This window comes from Epinephelus moara, chromosome 20 (genome assembly GCF_006386435.1).
Source record: "Epinephelus moara isolate mb chromosome 20, YSFRI_EMoa_1.0, whole genome shotgun sequence".
Lineage (NCBI taxonomy): Eukaryota > Metazoa > Chordata > Actinopteri > Perciformes > Serranidae > Epinephelus > Epinephelus moara.
In genome coordinates, this window is record NC_065525.1 from 24,245,549 (window position 1) to 24,268,114 (window position 22,566).

General features: G+C 41.6%; 1 protein-coding gene across 3 annotated transcripts; it reads right to left on the minus strand.

Moving 5' to 3' along the window:
* Positions 1-12,860: 12,860 nt before the first annotated feature.
* nr2f2 (nuclear receptor subfamily 2, group F, member 2) lies at positions 12,861-22,284 on the minus strand. 3 transcript variants are annotated; one of them, XM_050073620.1, is made up of 3 exons: positions 22,107-22,284; positions 17,120-17,647; positions 12,861-15,004 (listed from the first exon to the last, which is right to left on the minus strand). In XM_050073620.1, exons 1-3 carry the CDS (start codon positions 22,141-22,143, stop codon positions 14,730-14,732), a joined length of 840 nt encoding a protein of 279 aa, XP_049929577.1. In that variant the 5' UTR covers positions 22,144-22,284; the 3' UTR covers positions 12,861-14,729. The 3 variants fall into 3 exon arrangements, with proteins under 3 accessions (XP_049929577.1, XP_049929575.1, XP_049929576.1); XM_050073618.1 differs by lacking the exon at positions 22,107-22,284 and adding an exon at positions 18,713-19,981 and having other exon boundaries at positions 17,120-17,665; XM_050073619.1 differs by lacking the exon at positions 22,107-22,284 and adding an exon at positions 18,713-19,980.
* Positions 22,285-22,566: the final 282 nt, after the last annotated feature.

Consider the following 22,566-nt stretch of genomic DNA (forward strand, 5'->3'; position numbering starts at 1 on the left):
CCCACCAAACCCCCTCCCATGTGTAATGCTCGGCTTTCCCCCCGCCGGCAGACAGGCCATCATTCCTAGTGTACTTCCAGCAATGATATCAAAAAGGTTTTTTGGTCAAGCCAAAGAGAGGTCACTCTAATAATACCCAAGGTCAGTGGTGGGAGCCAGCGAGTCTCCCAGTCATTATTCATTTGTTCACAGAGTTAATGACAGTTGCAGGGGGACGAGAACTTGGAGCCAGTAGCCATGTGATGTCACCAACACATGCCAAGGGATTAGGAGGGCAGGCAGGGGACAAGAAGTGTGGATTATACAAGGGGGGAAAAAACACAACAACAACCTTTACTGCTCCGTCACCCAACTCTCTGCGTGTTTGCTGCTGGAGTTATGACAAATACACGGAGATGTCAGTGAATTATGACAAGTGGCTGACACTGACGCAGACAACACTGCCAAATAAAAGGAAAGCTTTAATAGTGTTTGTGTTTATTCATGTCCATCATGTCCAAATTAAATGTTCTTTTGGGAGATATCTCACATGTTTAATGCCCCTGGGTTGATGAGACATGTTGTTTAAACCAAACACCATCACACATTTACAGTCTTTTGCTAAATGACTGTAATACTGTGGATGTTTTTATGATCGGAGGTGATCCAGCAATTTCACTTTCTCTTTTTTACAACCTTTTTTTTTTTAAACTACAATATTTCACAGTGGCCACATTCTGCACGACGCCACAGTTAAAGCACAGCAACAACACTGGCGGAAAACTGGAGCCCGTGGCTTTCACACAGGGAGAATGAACAATGAACACACCTTATTCAGTCATCGGGCAGGCAGTGCACAGTGAACAATGAACCCCTCCCTCCTGTCTAGCACCATGTCTGATAATGACCACATCCACCACCACTGATAGCGCTCCTTCTTTTATGACCTACATGAGCATAAATGTGGCTCAGATAAAACATTTTCAGGGGGGATATTGAGAATATGATCAGCTGTGCACGTGCAGCAACGGAAACTGTGATTTATTTCATGTTTTCATGATGTTATATGAAGAAAAAGCCACATGTTGCATATGTACCTGCTGGTCACTTGATCCATGAAGCGAAACCATTTTGCTTTATGCACCTAAAAATGCTCCATATGTTGTTTTGTGTAAACATTTAGTCAAACTCTTTGTTGCAAAGGCGCTCGTGTTCTTATATCTACATCTGCTGAATAATTATAAAGAAAATAATGGGCGTTTTACACAAATAATGCTGCAGGAATCCACCGGTTCGGCCTTTGTCTCAGCACCTAACATGCAGATACAGTAGATTCCCTGTTTGAGCATAAGGTCAGAGTATAAATATGAACTGCATTTTGCATTACTTTCAGATGAGTGAAGCTGTCAGAGCAATAATATGAGCTTTCAGTCCTACTTTCTGCCACTTATCCCCCATTCTAGGACCAAGGGGTCATGTGAAAATTGAAAGTGACAGTCAAACCAGCATGTTGAACAGGCTGATTGGACTAAGCTGTCATGGCCCAGATCAGAGCTCTTTAACACCAGGCCTATCAGGCGTCCTTCTGTTGAAGACACTGGATCCCAATACAGGCCAGTTTGTGAGAGAAATAAAATCCTGACGAGCAAAAGAAAGTTTTTAAATCATGTTAACACTATGAGATTGATGCAGTGAACTCTAAATGATCAACAACTGTAATTAACAAGAGAGAAAGTTTCCGTAAGTCGTCTAAAAAACTTTGAGGAGTACTATTAACAGCAAAACAAAAGCTCCAGAGTTCACCGAGGGGCGTCTCTCTCAGACAGGATTCAGCTCTCATTTCCAGTTTCAGATGAATGAAGTCCAGTGGTTTTTTCCCTTTGTGGTCGTTTGAATGAAAATGTTTGTATCACCTGTTTTGCAGATGATTTAATGAGCGCGTGATGCTGTCACATGAAAGAAGTTTTTACTTCATCGAAAAGCATCCTCCTGTCAATTTATATTTTGTTTCATATGCGGCATTGCGTGGAGCTCAGTCCAAAGCAATCAGCTCGCCGTCATCCATTCAGATGATAATAAATCACGTCATTATCACTTTTACTTGGGTCCATCTTTGAAACAGAGGGAGAATGAAATATTTTTGTCAGGTGGAAGAATAACTTATGATCCTTTTATGTCCCGCTGAGAACCCTTGAAAATAATAATACACCACAGCAGAAGCACATGAGCAACTGAAAGGCAGCGAGTGTTATAAATCTGATGGGATTTGCATATTTTGCCTCCCTTAGCAAGAAGCAGGCAAAAGAAATCACATGGCATATGAGGAAGAAAAAACCCCACACACACTCAGAAGTTAGGGTTCACGTTAAGAAGGATGTGTTTCTCCAGAACTCACTTGTGATTGAAAACATGAGGATTTCAAGGTAAAAGCTTCTTAAAGAAAATATTTTTTTCATTCTCATATCTGAAAGACTCAAAGTCAAGGAAATTATCAATCAAATAATCAGTCATCATTTGACCTTTGCTCCTTTTTCTCTTTGAGCTTAACAGTTTCTCTTTAGTTCAACTTCAACAGCTTTACTTTATTACACTGTTTCAAAAAACACTTCAAGAGCCTCTAAACACGCCGAAACCTTGGCTGTCAAATAATGTTAGTCCTTGCTTTGGGGAGCACTGTCACACAAGTTGGGTATGTCACTGTCAAAATTTTGTTTCTCCTGCTATGGTGGGAGTTTCAAGTTTAGGTGAAGGGGTTGGGTTGTTTTGTGTTTGAAGTAAAAGGTGCTGAATTCCATTTGAAATTGTCAATTTAGTGACGTGAATCATGCTGGTGGTTAGAATATTATTATTATTGTGGTCTTATGTTAAAAACACTGACTCATACAAGTTCAGGATTTTACTGATATCAAAGTTTTTAAAGTAGAACTTTCCTTGACTGTGATGATGAAGCTTATGTGGGCAAAATAAAAGCTACAATTTAAAATGTCTTGTTCACAGTAGCCTGAAGATGCAAACCCAAACTTGTCTTGAGCTGTGATTTAACAATGCAGTACAACTGCCTACTTTGCAGCAACTATACTCCGTTTCATGTGTGTGTGTGTGTGCAGCTCAAACTTTATCTAAATTTGTCCTTAACTCAAATTTTCTTGGCTTCACAGTTAAAATTCTTGGTGGTTATCAGATGCTGCTGTGCCTCCACCATTCCCTCCAGGCTGTATAAGTCAGCAAATAAATATAAAATACTCCTAGCGATAACTTGCCCACTCATATTCCTTCCTCTATTGCTTAACTCCAACTTCAAACTTGCTCTTGTGCGTAATAAAGTAACTTCACAATCCATGGAATCATCTGTATGAAAAACAGAAGCTACTGGAAGACATCCTGTTTGGCTGTGGCATCAGAAAAGGATCAAAAGTTGCTCAAAAAACGCAGCAAAGTGGCGTTTAAAGTGATGAGTTATATCCTGAAAATGACTAATAATGTGTATAGCAGCCTCAATTTAAATCCTACTTTATGTTTCCTTGTGCCTCCCTCCACAGTGCCAAAATGGTATCCACAAAAGGGGGGATCCACATTTTAACTATAAAGGTTGTCCAACAGCAACAAACTGAATCCTTTGGAGAGTCATGAAACACCTCAGAGTTGTTTTCCTTCACTCCTCCTTTCTGTCGAGACACACACACAGCAAATTAGAGGAGCAGGTTTTGTACATTAAATTTCCCCTCTCTCACACACACACACAGAGACATTAGAGGCACTGTTGCTTTAATTGTGTGATACATGTTTTAATGTAAGAACAAAAAAACTTGGGCTTTCCTCCTTCCCTCTAAAGGATCAGGTAAAAAGGCTCCCGTCTCCTGCCTTCCAAAACACACTCGTTCCCGTGTCCATCCCAACATCACAATTCTCCAACCCATGTTCTCCCTCTTCTTCTTTTTTTTTTCCCTGATTCCACTGATCTGAGCTTGAAATGCGAAGACAGCAAAGCACTAAGCCTTCAAACGTGTGATTTTTTCAAAAGATCTCTAGAAGCAATCTCTGCCTGACTGACCCCTGACAGCTGCAGATCTCTTTATTTCTCTCTCTGCTGGCACTTCATTTGGTAGAAAAGCTCTCAGATTCACACCTCTGTCAGGCAGCACAAGTGTTTATTATGTGCATACACACAGAATATCTCATATAGTGCACACCTCAAAGGCATGCAGGCTGCAGCAACAAACATCCTGGAAATTCAGGGGGAAGAAAAAACATATATGTTACAGTAAATTGTGTTGCTTTTTTTTTACCTCATATTTATGGCACAGAAATCTTATTTCTTGCTAAACTAAAAGTGGGTAAATATTGTCACAGAAATTTGTGTTTGGAGTCAAGAAACCCAGTGCGATCCATGAAATATGTTCCCTCAACTGTGTCTCCATTTTTTTATTGTTGTTTCACAGAAAAGATTTTACACTTAAATTTACTACAACTCCAGAAATAAACTGGTAGTGGCGTCTAAATGTGCATCATTGTATGATAACACAGCACACAACAGATAATCTGCACAAACACACACATACTGTAAGTAGCAGTTACATTTAAATACACTCTCCCATTGTGTTAGATTATAAATATCCACACCACAACAAAATTACCTGAACAATAGCATGTATTCTTATGTGCAGTTTGTCTTGGGTTTTTATTATGGCAGCTTTTTCCCTCCGTCAGTCGGAGTGCAGGCTTTGCTTGGTGCCTCCCTCTCTGGAAATGAGACTGCAGGCTCTATCATTAGATCGGATGGCAAGTCTTTATGCAAAGTGTTTTGCATAATTACATACCAAAGCCAGAATAGCCACCCTCAAATTTTATGGGTCACAAAGCATCAACAATTGCCGCATTATTGTCCACCAAAGTCCAGCCCCACCAATGACAAGGAACGGGGAAAAAAGAAGGAGAAGGAGAAGAAGAAGAAGAAGAAGAAGAAGAAGAAGAAGAGAGAAAAGAGCTCGTCTGCTTAATCTAAGCTTGGGAGATTGAATTTTCATTCCAATAAAAAAAAAAAGTAAAGAAGATTATTCCCAAACTGACAACTTGTTTACATATAGTTGTAAAGTTCAGAGGACTGGCCAAGGCTGCAGGGAGTTTGATCAGCGAGTGTGAGCATCATGAAGTGGGCTCCAGTAAACACCTTCATATCTCTAACCCTCTGTGCACGAGCTGTTTGGAAAACTTTTAAAATGGAAATTACGAAGTTCTTCACGTGATTTTCCTCATTTTATTTCATTTTAAAAAGTATTTATGTTGTTGCAAACACCCGGTAGCTGCAGTTAAATTAAAGCAGTGCGCATGTGCAATACAGTAACTTCAATAATTAAACCTAATATTGTTAATTATTATTAAATCTGCTTTCCTTAATATATCAAGCCTGCGGGTGAGATTCATCCCAACATCATTCAGATCACATGTTCAAGGTTAAAAAATATTATCACACTCGCTAATTGAGCCCGTTTAGATGAGTTTGAATCTTTAATTTTACCTACAATAAATTTGCTGTGGCAAAAATTAAATAAATAAATAATCAAGTGAATTTTATTTTTGAAAAATCCGATTACATTAATTGCATTACCACGTTTGAAGCTTAAATAAGAGTAAAACATGCATTAAAAAGCTAATTAAAAACGAAAATAACATCATTTAATTTCCAGTAATGCAGATTTAAATTATTACTGCAGCATAAGGATTAATATCAGAATTAGGAATAAATAATAACATCGTATTGTTGTTACATTTTGTCAGTGCACATCCGTCGTTAACAAGCCGTTGTCATTATCACCTCCAACTGTGACACATGAGAATAAAACCAACATTTTCCTTATGATGAAATAAGTGAATTGTAACAGTATAAGAAGCTGGTGACAGCAGAATGTATTTTTAGTTTTACAGCGTGGAAAAAAAGGTGTGAAAAAAATGTGAGAAATTTCGATGATTTTTTTGAGATATAACTCTTTTCAGTGAACATATAAATTGTTCGATGGTGTTGGAGACGGATGTGTTTGACGTGTAAAATAATATTCGATACATGAGACGCAGCCTTATGTGACAGATCGGGCTGTTAGCACTAAAGACTTGTCAAGAGCAGGTGATTTAAAGAAAAAATCGAAATATCACGGATGGTGACGGCTGTGGAGGATACAGGGAGGTGTTTGAGCTTCATGTGCAACGCAAATTAACTAAACTTTATGTTAACTGAATATTTTGGCGTTTTATTTGTTATTTCTTCAACTAAAATACATGATTTATTTTTAATTTATTATTAAAGAAGAGATATAATGAGTCATCTTTTAAAAAAATGTATAATTTGAATTAAAATTGGCATTAAAATGTAATATTTTCAGCCCAAATTGTGCCACAGCAGACCGCACTGCCGCTGCATGTGTCTAATATTTTTTATGGATCCATTTTGCAGAAATAAAAAAAAAGAAAGCAACCTAGTTAGACATGTAACACATAATAGCCAGTCGGGGCACCGGAGCACAGCTGAGGTTAAACGTGCAGAATAGCGCCATCTCGCTGTTGCGGCCAGATCTTCATGCACATTTTTTTCCTCTCCCCTTCTGCTGAGACCCTCCGTGAAGATTTGTCCTCTCATAAGGTTGACCGATTTCTGTGTGCATAGCCAGCTATGACAACAGCCTGCATGCTGCTGTCTTTTGGCGGCCACCAGTTATATGTGTTATCGCTGTTGATTAGTGCAGGGGGTCCCGGAGCGGGTCCCGGGACCTGCGGGGGTCAGTGAGAGGAGGAGGAGGATGGGGAAGGGAGGAGGAGAGGGGGTGCAGCGCGTCCCCAGCAACTTGAGAAGTACTGTCATTTCCACTGTAATCTAATTCAACAAAATGATCACATGTACACTAGTTCCCAATCTGACGTCCCGGGACGCCCGGGGGGGTCACCGAGGGAGATAAACAGGGTCCTCCAGAAATCAGAGAAATAATTTAATTTCTCTTGTGGGTCATGATTGCTTTGCAGTTGCACATTTTACAGGATATATAAATTTTCCTGATCCGGGATTTTCAGCTTGTGTTTGTTGTGTTTATGGACAGTGTGCACCAAATCCCGTCAAGCCACAGAACATATCAGATGTGGGGGAAAAAATCTGATCAAGCGGGGATCCAGGGGCTGCAGCGCGTCTCTGCGCGGGCTGTGCTTGACATGAGAAGGTGTGGGAGCGCATGAATTGGAAGCGAAAGAGTCCCGGACACTATGGGCAGGAGAGTTGTACACACTTATTGTCTTTGTAATGCATCATTAGGTTGGCTTGAGCATACAAGACGAGAAATCTGCTTTCAATATTATAGGGTCTGTTTCTGTTTCTGCACCACGCGGAGAAACAAAATCCAGCATTACTGCGGAGATTCCCTGCGCACTGTGAGTGGGCGGCGGCAGGATGTAAGGTCAACAATAAAGTTATTTATTTTACCTTTATTTAAACCGGTTGTGTGGCCTATACGAGACTAGGAATATTTTTTTCAAGCAAAACCTGATCAAAAATATCCAACTTCTCCAACAATTAAGGCCTCCAGGTCAAATAAACGCAGCTAAACCACGCGTAAAAATGCGGTCAAAGAGAACCAGGAGTTAAGCTGTAACTGTATGCAGGCCTTTGTATTATATCCTGTGTTTTCATATGTCTGGTGTGCGCTCGGAGTTCCCAGTGAGACGCCCAGTGTAAGCTCCGTTCTGCAGAAATGTCAAGCCCATTTAAATGAACGGCGTTGCAAGGAAACAAATAAACTTCACGAGACTTTTTTTTGGCATGCTGGGGGGGGAAAAATCCACATGAAATTGCACATGAGTTTTCTAATAATTTACAGGAAAAGTTAGAATTAATTGTATCTGTTTTTTTCACCTGTGGAATATGTGAACGTGTAGGCTGCTCAATGTGTTGGTGTTGGATATGATGATGGTGAGGATGATGATGGTAATAACAGTGATGGTGATGATGATGAAGGCTGGACGAGAGATAACGCTCAGGGTGTGAGGTTTGTGTGTGTGTGTGTGTGTGTGTGTGTGTGTGTGTGTGTGTTTTGTTAAAGCACCTTCAGTCTACCACCAGCATCGACCAGAATTACGCCAAATTAATTTCACAGTTTGAGGGAGCTTTGCCAAGTGCGTGTTTGAAGTTTCGGTAAAACACACACACACACGCACCCCACACACAGTGACACACACACACGGTTTTCTAGAAAGAGCATTTACAAGGAAGGAAAATAGAAAACATCTCCATCAGCGGCGCGCGAGGGCAGAGCCGTGTGTGTGTGTGTGGAGTGACACGAGCGAAGCATGGCAGGCCTGCCCGGCTAATTAATGCAAAATTGATTAAACATTTAGCACTTATTTGTGCAATTTATGCGGCATTTTACATCCACATAATACCCAGTGTCTTCAATATTCTCATCATCACAGGCGAGCATCATCATCATCGTGTGGCTTGCGCGCACGCACCTATGCACGCTCATGTCTGTGCGTAAAAGGGGAAAGATGAGTAAACAGACCTGCGCAATTGACATTGTCAATTAAGATGTCATAATCAGCCATTTCTTAGTGACACACATATACACACACACACACACATACACCAAAGGGGGCCTCCACACCACGCACGTGATCTCTACCTTAATGCGTGCGTAAAAGCCGAGCTGTGGTCACACTCAGGGTCCTTCTCCAAACTACTTGAGAGTGACGAGGCTGTAACATCAATACTGCGACCCCTGGAAGACTGACAACCACTGCGGTGCACCTAATGGGGATCTTAATAAAGTATCTATGTACCCCAAGTAACAAATCGATACAATATGTAGGCCTATATCGATCAATACCTATGAAGTAGTCCTGATGAAATAATGCGTTAGGGTTTTGGGAGGCTGAGGGGGGCTGTCTAATATCCAGGAGAGTGTTTGCGGTCTCTTCAAATCATCCCTCTGGCTCACCGCTCAGTCTCCTCTCTCCCTCTGTGTGTGTGTGATCGTGTATATTAAGACAAATCAAACTACATGCTTTAAAAAAGGTGCTGTCTCCCTGCTTTAAAGCTCTGGGCATATCGTTATTTAATTTCCACCCACACTGGCGCGCGGTGTCCAGGAAAGTTTTAGTCCTCTATCGGGCTATAAATACATATTTTTTTTAATATAATGCCACTATAAGCACCCAGTACTCTGTGGCCAAATAGTAGCTTGGATTTATTTGGCATGCAATATTCAAGCTATGATAGGAAATGTTTGGCTGTTCCACTGGCATTGAGATAGGCTCCCCGTGCGCGCGCTTGGGTTAAAAGAAAACTGGAATAGGCTTCTCAAAATGGGGGGGGGGGGGAAATTCAACATGGGGTATATTCACACTCATGCACTACATCAGCTGCAGTTGTCTTTATCTCCCCTATTTATATCACCACAAAGCGCTGCGCCCTCTTTTGAAAGTCTGGCTGTGTTTTTTCCTTTTCTTTCCTCTTTTTTTTTTAAATGAACTTTGCCATGTTGGTGTTGATTGGTTCTTCTTTCTGCGTGTTTTTCCTCAATTTCTGCCGCAAATGAAAAACTCCACGAAGAGGAAAGGTTTGGTTAAATAGGCCAAATCCAAGGCTGTAATATCCTGGTGTAAAGGGGCTGTAATGATCACTGGTTTTATGTGTGGACGGTGTGTTGCAGACATGCACTCAGGAGGTCGGACGCAGCGCCTGTAATATTTTCTCTACAGCTTCCCAAACCCGCTTATGTCCAATATCAAGGGACAGAAAAGACGCTGATGATGTCAACAACATAATATTTTTTTTGCTCTGCGGTATAAAATCCAGCCGTGGGTCACATGTGTTGCGCAACAATTTAGAGAAAACAAATCCAAAGTTATCCTTTAATGTTATTTCATTTTAATAAAACCAACCCAAATACATGTCTGACTTTTCCCTGTCACCCCTTCCTCCTTCTGATCACGTTAAAAACCACAACATCACATGCTGGACTCTCCTCTCGGCAGAGGTGTCCACTGGCAGCTTCAACTATACCTTCTCCACTCACACAGACAGACGCAGTGGGACACAGAGTGGATGACAGGTGCTTAAAAACACGCACTACTTAAAAAAGTTACAGCCTAATAGCAGTCGGCAGCTGCTGTCGTGGTTGGTGCGAGGAGGCGCTTGCGTGTGCAGCCCGCTGGTCGCTTTTCCCTTTGTGTTTAAAGTGAGCTGAGGTCTCCGAGGTCTTGGAGCTACAGTTCCGGGGTTAGCGGGTAGATGGCACAATTTTCTTACATATATGAGCAGAATGCAGGAAGCCTGGTGCAGCTAAGTAGAAGTGAAGGGCTATTTGTTTTAATGGCGAGAGATAAAGTGGGAGAATGTGCAGAAAAATGAAAAATAATAGGCTTTTACTTTTAGAATAAAGACAAATAAAAGATAAAAAGTGTTGCTGTTGATGCAGGATTTATCTTTATTTTACAACCAATTTGTTAGAAAAGAAAAATATCAATAATAGTAATTATTATATAAATAATAATGCTTTATTATTAATAATAATATTGAAAGCCAGTGTGCTAACATCAGGAACAGGTGGCCCATGTTGCAAAGCGTTTGACTTATAGGAAACATTGTAAATGAGCTGCGGTGCCTCAGCCTATATATGCAATAAAGCGCATGCAGCATGGGCTAATTTGTCATAGTGATAGTGCCAAGGTGCAAATAATGTGCATATTTGTCGCTTAACTGTGCGGGTGTGCGTGTCCCTGCGTGCGCGCACGTGTGTGTATGTGTATGTGTGTGTGTGAAAGGGGGACAGAGGAAGAGCGAGCCTGCAAACCATATTCTTATCTTATTAAACAAATAGCCCCACTAATAGCCCGTGAGCCCTGAATAAGTTCTCAGCTTCAGTGCGTAAAACCCCAACAAACGCCAAGCATCCGCACAGACTCTACTGTACACACGCACCGGCCCGCAGCATCCTCCCCGCAGCCTGTAGGATTTTTGGGGGGTGGGGGTGGGTGGTGGTGTTGGTGGGTGGTGGTGTTGGTGGTGGTGGTGGGGTATATATAGCGGCTACCAGCTCGTGTGTCAAAAAATTCTCACGTCACACAGACGTAAATAAAAGTGACGTCGCGGCGAGTTACACCTCATTAGTCTTTTTGTACAAAGCTAATAAATGAGCAGAAGTACAAATTATAGAGTCCAGCATATACATCACGCTCTGTCAACTGAAATCAGCCCGGTCAGTGTCGAGATCCATCCAAACCTACTCTGAAGCTCCACTCATGCTTCCAGTGTGTTTTTAGAGGCTCCAAGCCCTCGTGTTGGAGACTATACAGGATGCTGGAGTGAGCTTTTATATTTATATTTCTACTCTTCATGTAAATACTTCTCCTATGAAATGATATTGGCTCGCTGTCTACCTTTAATTATCAATATGGGGGCCTCGGTGTGAGAGATACCTCAGAGGCAGTTTGGGTTGGACAAGCATGTGGAAGCATCACTGTATGGATAAATAGCGCTTTCAGCAAGAAGCCGGGGATAAAACACCATCAGCACCACATCATAATCATCATTTTCATCATTATCAACAGCAACAAACACACACACACTCTCTCAAATACACACACACATACACAGAGGCAGCAGCAGCAGCAGCAGAAACCGTGGTGAAGTTGGCTTCCATAACCCATCCTGATTAAGCTCCTATACAACAAGGCTAATTCTATTTCAGGCCTAAGCCAGTACTACTAATAATTAACGATAGGCTAAAGGTGTATTGCACGCGCATCAATAATTGGCATTTAAACCCAGCACATGCACGTCCTCTTGGATATTCACACATGTATGCATTTGAGATTATAAACTTTAACTTCCGGTGTGAAGCACATAAAAAGCAGATCATAATAATAACGCAAACAGGCAGCATTTTACCCCCCAGATAATAATTTAAACTTTTTTTTCCCCAGTCAATATAAGATAATATTTGGATGCTACTATTTATGCTATATGAATTCACGCCATTAATATTAATGTGAACGTCCAAAGGGAAGCTGAGATGGGTATTTCGCCACTATGTCCCGCGTAAAGGGGGGTCTGCTGTTATGAGATGTTATTATCTGTGGAGGCAGGGCGCCTTATTACAAATGTTGGATCCTATTTCTGAAGTTTCACACACATCCGCCTTCAATCCATTATTCCTCATCGGCTTTTTTGTTTTTAAATAAACAGAAAATAATCTTAACCTTGTTGCAAAAAGAAAGTGAAGGCGTTGAGCGGGCCTGTTGGCTGATTGATTAATTATTTTGTAATTCATTAATCACTTTCATGGGGCAAAAGGGCAACATCCTGCCACAGCAAATTGACTCCGCTCCCCCCCCCTTCTCAACCGACCACACACACCACACACACACTCACTCGCACACACACAAGGACAAAGTTACACGCACGTTTGCGCAGTAAAAAAAACATGGAAAAACTTTGTGTTTCAAATTCATAAATTATAATTTAATACCAAGAACAAATTTACAGCAGAATGCTTGTTTACAATAAGCTAACACAAACAAACAAGAATTGTGTTCAACTATAAACTTTCACACACACTCACATATATCACTTGCAATTAATAATAATAATAATAATCATAAAAAAAGTATCTATACGTTATCAATACCCTGCAGTCATATATTTTTATATATTTATATAAAAACGTGGGTCAGTTTAAACTGTTCATAATTACAATCATGTATCATTCTCTGGTCCATATGTGGCCACGAACAGCCAAAGATCAGTGTTCAATCAGTGATCCCTTTTTAATTCAACCACAACATGGTGTTTCTTTTTTGTGTGTGGCGAAGAAAAGCCTCAAAACAAGGACAAAATTGCTAGCTTCCAAATACACACACACACACACGCACGCACGCACACACGCGCGCACACACGCTCACGCACACCACGGCACCTGTCAAAGACCAAAGGAGCAATAACACTAAAGTTAAAATATCAACTCCTTTTTTCCCAAACCTGCTCACCCTGTTTAAGTCTGTAGCCTAATAATGAACGTCGTTTCTTTTCCTTTTTTTGTTGTTGTTGTTGTTTCTTTAAATACAAGGGCTAGTGTACTGAATGCACAGATTATATCTATACAGTCAAAAAAGAGAGAGAGAAAACATTTACATTTATATATCAAAGGTAAAATAGGTTAGCGACCTGTGGCCATGCATTCACAGTCTAAATATACATGAAAAAGAAAACATTTGTAGTAATATGTATATACATTTAAAAACATAACTTTCAGTGCTACTAGCTAAGTCTGCCACTCAATTTTGAAGACGTTGTATTACCGAGAGAGAGAAAAAAAAATAATGGCAACCACAGATTTTTTCTTAATCACATATACTTTGTATAAAGGAAAAACTCGTTGAAATGAATTGACCTATATTTACAAGAATACTGCCTCTAATCAGTGTTTTCCAAGTGAAACACACGACTGAAGTTCCAAAAATCTAATCGTGTTTCCCCCCAAAATGTTGTAGGCCTACTTTAACAACGTTTTGATAAGGAATCACATCATGCTTGTCAGGCACTTAATGCTTGAAGTGAATAAAGGGTGACATTTCAGGGACGCTTTAATAATACTGCTATTAAACACTACTCTGGCTAGGCTTCAAACTTTTATGACCCTTGACCTCTCCGAATCTTTTTTAATCACAAGTCAGTTATGCTTCCAGTGCCCCTTAAATGCACATATAAAGCATTAAGAGCAACCTGTCTCAAATACTTTTCTTACAGCAGCTACAGCAACTTGTAGGATTTTTTTTTTTTTTTTTTTTTTTAAATTGTATCCAATTGGGGGGAAGTGATGCCAAATATTCAAAGCTGGATGAAAATGGGGAATACTTTTTTGGCAAATAATTTGGAAAAAAATAATAATGAAACTTCATATTAATAAAGAGCTAAAAATGTTTCCGCTGGGTCATAAAGTTGAACATGAACTCCAAAAAAAAAAAAAGTAAAAAACTCCCTTTTCCCATGATGGTATTGGTCATCCTAAAGAATATAAGTGCGCTTGCAGCATTAAGCCTAGATTATAAGCCTATACTCCTATTGCTGTGGTTTTAATTCTTTTTAGAACTTTTTTTTTTATTTTGTTTTTTTATTTTTTTACACCTTTTTTCAAAATAAATCATTGTCTTAGAAAATTAACACCACCTGTACTACAGAAATCACATAGGCCGGTTTGGAACCAGAAAGGAGGAACAAAGAAAGTACAAAACACAGCTATACATGGACACAGGACAAGTTCATTTGAGAAAAGAAAAAAAAAATTCACGTTTTTTTTCCCTTTCTCCAGTTTGTTTTTTTTTCCTTTTACCCAAATTATCATTTTTAAATGCACTTAATACTTAAATTTTTCCTCATAAGGATCAACAAAATCCCTTTTCCTTTTTTTGTCCTCATTTTCTTCTTTCATTAAAAAAAAAAAATGAATCGAAGCAGGTTGTTCTGCATGAACACTGGGAGCTTGTATCTGCCATTTTGAAAGTTCAGTGGATGTCTCAATTTTTTTTTTTTTTTTTTTTTGGAGTAGGGGGGGAATTCACAGTCATTTACGTCAATGTCTTTCTTCATGAAAGCCAGCCCCGTGTAACAGCCGGTTGGGTTTTTTATTCCTTCCACAAAAGCAGCTATAATCATTGTAGTCTCGCAGCCTCCCCCCCCACCCCAACCCCACCTTTTGTTTGTTCGTCTCCTTCTTGGTTTACTGAATTGACATGTAAGGCCAGTTAAAACTGCTCCCCGAAAGCAACATATCCCTGATGAGAGTTTCAATTGGGGTTTTACCTACCAATCGGACGAAAAATAATTGTTCTATGACCGAGGAAGAGACTGTGCGGAGGGAAGGCAAGCGGAGTAACAACTTCCCAAACCGTGTTGGCTGGTTGGGATACTGGCTCCGGACATATTCCTCCAGGGCGCACTGGGACTTCTCCTGCAAACTTTCCACATGGGCCACATCTGAGAGGCCACAAGCATCTGGGAAGGGGGGGAAAGCAAATAAACATTAATAAAGTGTAACCCTAAAGTGTTTCTCTCACGAGCAGTTTTTTTTTCTTTCCCCCACTGTGGTGATATATAGTGGCGGAAATTGATAGCCTGTCACATTTGGGAAAAAAAGCAATTATTTTAGGAAATTATTCTCATGCCATTATATGTAAAAGTGGAGTTTAAATGCCTGGAGGCTTGTTTACATAAATAAATAGTGCAGATATTTTTCAGTGTGTGAGAATAATTCAATAATAGGAATGCGCTTGGCGAATAATCACCACACCACAATTAAAAAAATGCATTATTATAACAAGTTTTTTTTTTTGCTTTAACAATTAAATATAATTTCATTTAAATATATATAAATATGCAGATGAAATAAAAGCAACTCTTGAACTCTGTGTCAAGAAGCAAAATGTGAGTGTGTGAATTCGGTGTTCCTCCTTTTTATCGCCACCATAACCTCGGTTATTTCCCTCGATAAAGCCACTTAAAAGTGAACTAAATAATTAAGCATATTCATAGCTAAAGACTGTGTTTGAGATGGGCCTGTCTTTCACAGTCAGAGGCAGAGCGAGGAGGAAAAGAAGAGGAGGAGGAGGAGGGGGGGAGAGAGAGAGGGAAAGACAGGGAGACCTACTGACCTTTAGTGAGCAGAGATTTAGCTTGGAAAAAAGGGCCCATAGCCTACGGAGTTGCCGTCATACTATACCACCAGAGACGCATAATCACTATCTATGCTGCTGCTGCATGTGGGCGGCAGCTGATTATGTGCCAAAAAACGCTTGTACGCGCATTGGTTAAGTTTGTAAAGTTTATGCATGACAACAACTAAACCACCAAAGTAGCAAAGGCGTGTCATTCAAGCTACAACACACAGTTCATGTTCGAGCCTCCGGGACTCAGGTATGGAGGAGACAAATTAAGCCATCGTGGCCCCATAAAGGCTTCATAATAAAATTCAATGACCTGAAATGTGATTTTTTTTCTTGTGTGTGTGAATAGGCTAACAAACCATCAGGAGAACAATAGTGAGCTGCTACAGCTACATGGAATACAGAGGCTGGTGGCTTGCAGGTATGATATCATTTCAAAGACATGCGGTGAAACCTTGTAAATCTCTACCACGCTGATTTTTTTTTTCTTTTATTATAATTATTATTAATATTATTTCCCGCCCTTTGCTTGGTGGAGCTAATGTAACAAAATAGCTGGGAAGTTTGGGTCATGACCTAGATCTGGAGCAAGTCCAGAGACGCCTTGGATCCTACTAAGGCGCAGAGAATATTTCAGCAAATAAAAATTAAAGCCGCCCCTCCTGTCACTGCTCCATATCACACGATACTGTTTGATTCTGACATATTTGCAATTACAGGGTTGTGCATTTGGGTCCCTGCATGCTTTTGTCTCGGACATGTCTGTCCCCTAAATGACACGAGATCGCTGGAACCTGCACTTTGCTTTTTACTGTGTGCAAATGGGACATTAGCCTTGTCTTGCTTTTTCTTTTTTTTTCTATTCCCCTCCCCCTCGGAGCCTGACATCATTTATATCTGTCATTCCCTACAAACAAGACGTGGGGTATACACACATTGATAAATGGCGGAATAAAAAAAAAATCAAAGTGTAGCAATGCATGTGCAAGCTACTGGATTCTCCAAAAGTGTGTTGTGATGCTTGAGGTAATTATTGTGAAGTTATTGCTTTTTTAAACTGGGGATTATGTTTTAATATTTCAACCACTCTCCTCTGTTTTGTTGTCAGAATATTTTTTATAAATCCCCTGCTTTGTCATGCCACTATCTCCACATTAGCCCTGAGTGTGTGTCTGATAAATCAGCTGATTAATCAGGTGCTTTTATAATTTAGCAGCCTGAAGCCTATGAGAAAGCCTTTGACCATGAAGGCAGCATAGGTGGACGTTTAAGCAAAGGGGGGGGGGGTCATCTAAGAGGGGGGGGGGGGGGTCATCTAAGACAAGCAACAACCTCTACAGCCACTGTGGATATATTTAGGTCAGCGTTGATTTAGCTGATGTCAGTGAGCATGTTAGTGACATTCACACACAGACTGAACTTGGAGTGTGCCAGCCTATTGTCTTACCTGTGGTGAAGAGCACAATTGCCTTTAAGCAGCTATATTCAGCAGAGTCAACGTGCAAAGCTTTGAGCTTTTCCACTTGTTCTTGAAAGATCCTAATGTGGTCCATAAAGGCCACCACTCTGTCCGCGGACATGGGGGAGGCGTGAAGGCCAGCCGCCGCCAGGAGAGGAGCCACATGCAGGGGCATGGAGCACTGCGCCGCGTTGAGCACAAATAACTCACTCCACGTCAACCTCAGCAGAGCCACCTGGTCTGTGATCTGAAGGTCTGGAAAGAAGGGAATATTCCTGGCCCACTCCACGGCGCTGAAGAGCATCCTGGCTGCTAGTTCACAAATGTTCTCGATGCCCATTATGTTGTTGGGTTGCATGCACTGACTGCCATACCGGGACGTCGGGTAGGGCTCCGCTCTCAACAGAAGAGAGATATATCCGGATAAGTAGGAATGGCAGTGCAGTGGGTCTCCATTTGTCAAGGCGAACTGACCGTGGTGTGGCTGTGTGGGTGGCACCCGTCCCCTTTGCACGGCTGCAGTAAAAAGAGAAACTACAGATATTGAAGCCTGAATTCTACAAATCATCACACAATAACACTGTGAACACACACACACACACACACACACACACACACACACACACACTGCTGTCATATATTGTACATTTCAACTGACCACTCATTGAAAAGCTTACACCTTAAGAAAATAAATGACACACAGCATGTTTGCCATGTAACATCATAACACACACACACACACACACGCACGCACGCACGCACGCACACACACACACACACACACCCACACACACATTATGATATTGCATAGGAGTTTATAAAGCATGGATAACAATGCTGTGAAACAAGGCTGTGGTGAGACAAATCATGTGCTGGAGCAGCAGAGGTGCGCTTTAAACACCACAACACATGCATATGTCCAGCTTTAAAATGATGTTATTCGGCAACAGCAACATGAGCTGGCTGTGAAGGAACACAAAGAGGGCAAGGGAGACCTTGCATGTTTAACCCTTAACCTACTTAGCAATTCATCTCGTTTTACCATACATGCAGGGCCTATTTTCGACTAATATTCAGATAAATTCTCACGGCTACACCGAGGCTATGTGTGCACAATTCCCTCCGATGTCCAGCTTTAGACACAGTGCACAAGACATGCGGGATAGATGTGGAGATGTAGCCTGAACACGCTATCTCTTAATTCGATACTCGCCATAATAGCGCAGGAGGCTATATTGTATCATATTCAGCACAGATGTATCCCCCACGGCTCGTGGCTTTATCTAAATATAAATTCGATAGCCCAAGCGTATAGCCAGGGCTCGGATCTTATTTGTGAAATGCATTGCTATAATGCGCTGGAGCTGCATACTATAATACAACGGCTAAAAGGAAGATCCGGCGAGCCCCGTCTCCACCACAGCAGAGAGCGGCTCCATGGCGTGCTCCTGCCGCACAGCCTGGGAGGGAAGAGTCGGGAGAGAGCACAGACTATGGGGGCGACATAGGATGGTTTTCATGTCTGGAAAAGCCTAAAAGCACAAACACACACATGAATAAGAAAACAAAAAGTCCCAATACCTTCCCGTCTCATGCCGACTTTGAGGCATTTTTTGAGGCGGCAGTACTGACACTGATTGCGGTGGTGTTGGTCGATTGGACAATTCCTGTTGGCACGGCATGTGTAAGTGAGGTTCCGTCGTACGCTCCGTTTGAAGAAGCTTTTGCACCCCTCGCAAGTAAACTGGCCATAGTGTTTGCCACTGGATTTATCCCCACAGACCACACATTCAATGTGCTGTGGCTGTTTCTCCGACTGCTGCGTCGTCTGGTTCGTCGGCGTGGACTGTGTGTTGTTCGGGGGTCCTTGGACCGGAGTCTGAGGGGTCGGAGGGGCGACCTGAGAGGCTGTCAGATTCAACTGGCCTGGTTGAGGGGTGGGAAGAGATAGTCCTCCTTGGGTTTGCGAGGAAAGGGTGCCTTGGGTGTCAGCCACATCGTCCTGGGAGCCTCTCCACACTACCATTGCCATATCTATCAGTCAACGTAAAGAAACTTTTTGTCTGCCGTTTTGGTGTCGCGGTGGAGAATGTCTCAAGGAAACGCGGTAAACTGTGATTAACAGCCGGACACACAAAATGTCAAATCTAGCCTACGTTGAATCCACTCAGAATCTCCCGAAAACTGTCGATTTATTGCTCTTGGAGACGTTGCGAAGCACGTTTTCAAAACTGATGCGATGGCGAGCTGAGTCGCTGCCTTGCGCTTAAAGGCCAAGTCCAGGGGCGCTTACAGTCAGCCATCCAGTACACCCATCAATGGGAAATGTAGGCTAAATATTAAAAATAATCAACCGAGGTAGCATGGACTATTCAGTGAATGATGGAGCAGGGTTGGTGAGACCGTGCCTGCAGCAGCAGAAAACAATTGGTGAGCACACTGTAGCAGCTACTATCAAGTTCCAGCACAAGTCTTGAAGAAAATCACCAACTGGGTAAAAAAAAATGCGTCTTCTTCCTTTTCTTCTTGTGAGGTAGCGCCAGCAAGCGCGCAGCTGAAGCCAATGTTTTTTTGGAGAGCCTGGAATATGAAGACAACTCTTCCCCCAAAAAAAGCGAAAGCACCAAAAAACAAAAAAACAAAAAAACAAAGATCACAACCTACAAACCTCCTCCGTGCACTGAAAAATAATAGGAAAAAGGAGTAGAGAATCAAAGTGATCAAATATGTTAAAAAGGCGGAGGTTAGGAAGTGATTTGCGATTGGTAGGAGCCGGGCTGGCAGAATGCTTTCTCTCTGATCAGCTCACTGAGCTCTCTATATAGTGAACTTTGACACGACTGCTGCAACTTAGCACACGTTACCATGGAGATCAGCTGCCATATAAGGAAGGAGAGTGTGTTTGACTGGTCAGAGCTCAGGGACCTCCCCCTGAACCCCATTGGCTAGTCGGCACTTGTGCTACTTGGTACCTTGCCAGAGCCAGCATGGAGGTCGAGAGGGCCGCTTGGTCCTAAAAAGAGACGATTTTCGGAAAGAGGAATCATTTCTAGTCACTCAAATCGCCCAGACTATAGAATATACTCACATTTCCCCGGCAAAGCTTTAGCAATTGCATGAAGAAAACACAAAATCATAGTGCATTTCTTCGCCTCGCATATCCATGGGTTGCCTTATAGCAGAAATATCCACAGAGATGATCTCCTCGAGACACAGGTGCACCTTCTGGACATGATCTGTGCTCATTACTATAAAACTGTCAATCTATTGTGCCCTAATCTTCATCCTTTAGGTATGTGCACACAGAATTCACCATCCAGCAAACACACAGGAATAAAAATAAAGCACAAAATATGACAGTCTAAATGAAAATTACCATTATTTAGGATAATTGCAAATAAAACAACACATGAGGTCATATTTGAGTGATGCACATGCATACAGTAAAGCCACATGCTGGAAAAGGGTCACACTCATAACACCATGCCGCCTGCATTTCCTCATTTTTCCTCCAACTTCCCTATATTTGCACAGGCTACTGCACCTATTAGCGCTTCTAATCGCACCAGGTACCATTCATCACAATCCACACCTCTTATAAAAATGTTATGATAGGCTACTGACATCATCTGGACACCCGCTGCAGCCTGCTAATCCCTCCCGGCCGCAAATATCCCCCCCACAACACATCAGGTCAGAGAGGCCAAATCTGGGTCTCAAAAGTCAGAGCTTTTTTTTTCTTCTTTATGTGGTCAAAACGTGAAATGACTACAGCTTTAAATAAGGGACTACATTTAAAAACGTCCCTAAGGGTCAAAGGCCGTGCCCTTCACATTAAGGTTAGGATGAAAGTGAAGTCCTGATAAACAACGCTGTAAAAGCTGTTTTATAATAGCTGTCAGATGTTGCACTATAGTAAAGATAATGTATAGTTTTTGGGAGATGATGGCAAACACAGTGCAGGATGCCGTGCATGTAAAACGGGGTCAGTGGCTGCTCAGAGTTGCAGCCTACCTGGTTAATATTTTGTCAGGCTTGTATTTAAACAGCGGTAAAGACTGGTTTACTTAATGCCCCCAGGCTATCAGAGTTGAACTGCAGGTAAAAACTTCACGGAGCCATACAGATGAACCTATAGCCTGGGCTGTGTGTTAGTCTACAGAGAGAGCAGCACAGGCAGCAGCAGCAGCAGCAGCAGCATGCATGCATTGTCCCAGGATGTATTACAGTATATGGGTGCCCCCTAGCGTATGAAGTTCTCGCTTCAAATAAGATTCAATTTAGAGGAGCCATCCGACACGGAAACTGCTTCAGTCTCTTCTCCCGCATCGACCAAACTAACGAGCACCATTTTAAACTGATGACTGTTTGTTTAAATTCTGTTTTACATGACTTGGACGGCAAAGCTTTGAGAGTTGCCAAAGTTGGATTTACTTTTTGCCACTTCAGGCAGTCCCAGCGGTGGTATTTAGACCAATTATGTCTTTATTCTAAAACAAATGAGCCGATTATATTTTGTCTGCATGACTATTTTGTCGGTTTTATTTACAGAACCCCGTGAAAATGGAGAGTCTGTAAATAAATAACACTCCGAAAAGGTACCCATTTATCGAGGAGCCAGCTCCAAAATGGTAAGTATACATTTTGCACACTTTATTCAGATAAAATCGGCAAAAGTAGCGATGCTTTATTTCTCAGCTTTAAATTAAATGTGGTCAAAATAAGCGGGTAGACTCGTGTGTTGAAATAAAAAACATGTACTGCTGCAGACAGAGCATATAGTAGCGAACATATACGATGTTTCCAGTGCGCATTGCACACGGGCGACTCTGTTAGGCATTTTCGCGTCTATTATCCAAGTGTTAATTTATATGACGCTCACAATAAGCCCAGCCACTTCACAAATACCCATTCATAAAGTTATTTGATAGTGATAGAGAGGCAGGAGGCTGTATTCTTATAGTAACAGACCTACCAAATGCATATGTTGCTTCGTCCGTAGCGGGATGCATCTTCTCTCTTATTCAGAATATATTTTGTCTTCTCTTTTTCGACACAGTGCTCAGAATGAAACTGGCAAAGCTTCCTCTCCAACAGACCCGGGATCAAACACAAAAAAGGCACGCTGTTTATTGGAAAATTTGCAAATGTCTGATCATGCGAAAACTTTGGAGAGCCGGAACAAACCCAACTGATTCACGTCAATGTGTTGCTGTTGAGCGAGCAGTTTGGAAATATAACGTTGAAGGTGTCTTCCCGAGCTGAATATCATTTGACTTGCCTCTGGAAATGACAAGTAGGCTTTCACAGCAAAGCAGAGATCCTGTGCGCCTTTTCTCTCCTACAGTAATATGGCCAAAACGCGCTCGTACGCCGCTGCTTTGTGTGGGCTAACTGAGGAGAGAGGGAGGGGGTGAAGTCAGAACAGACACCTG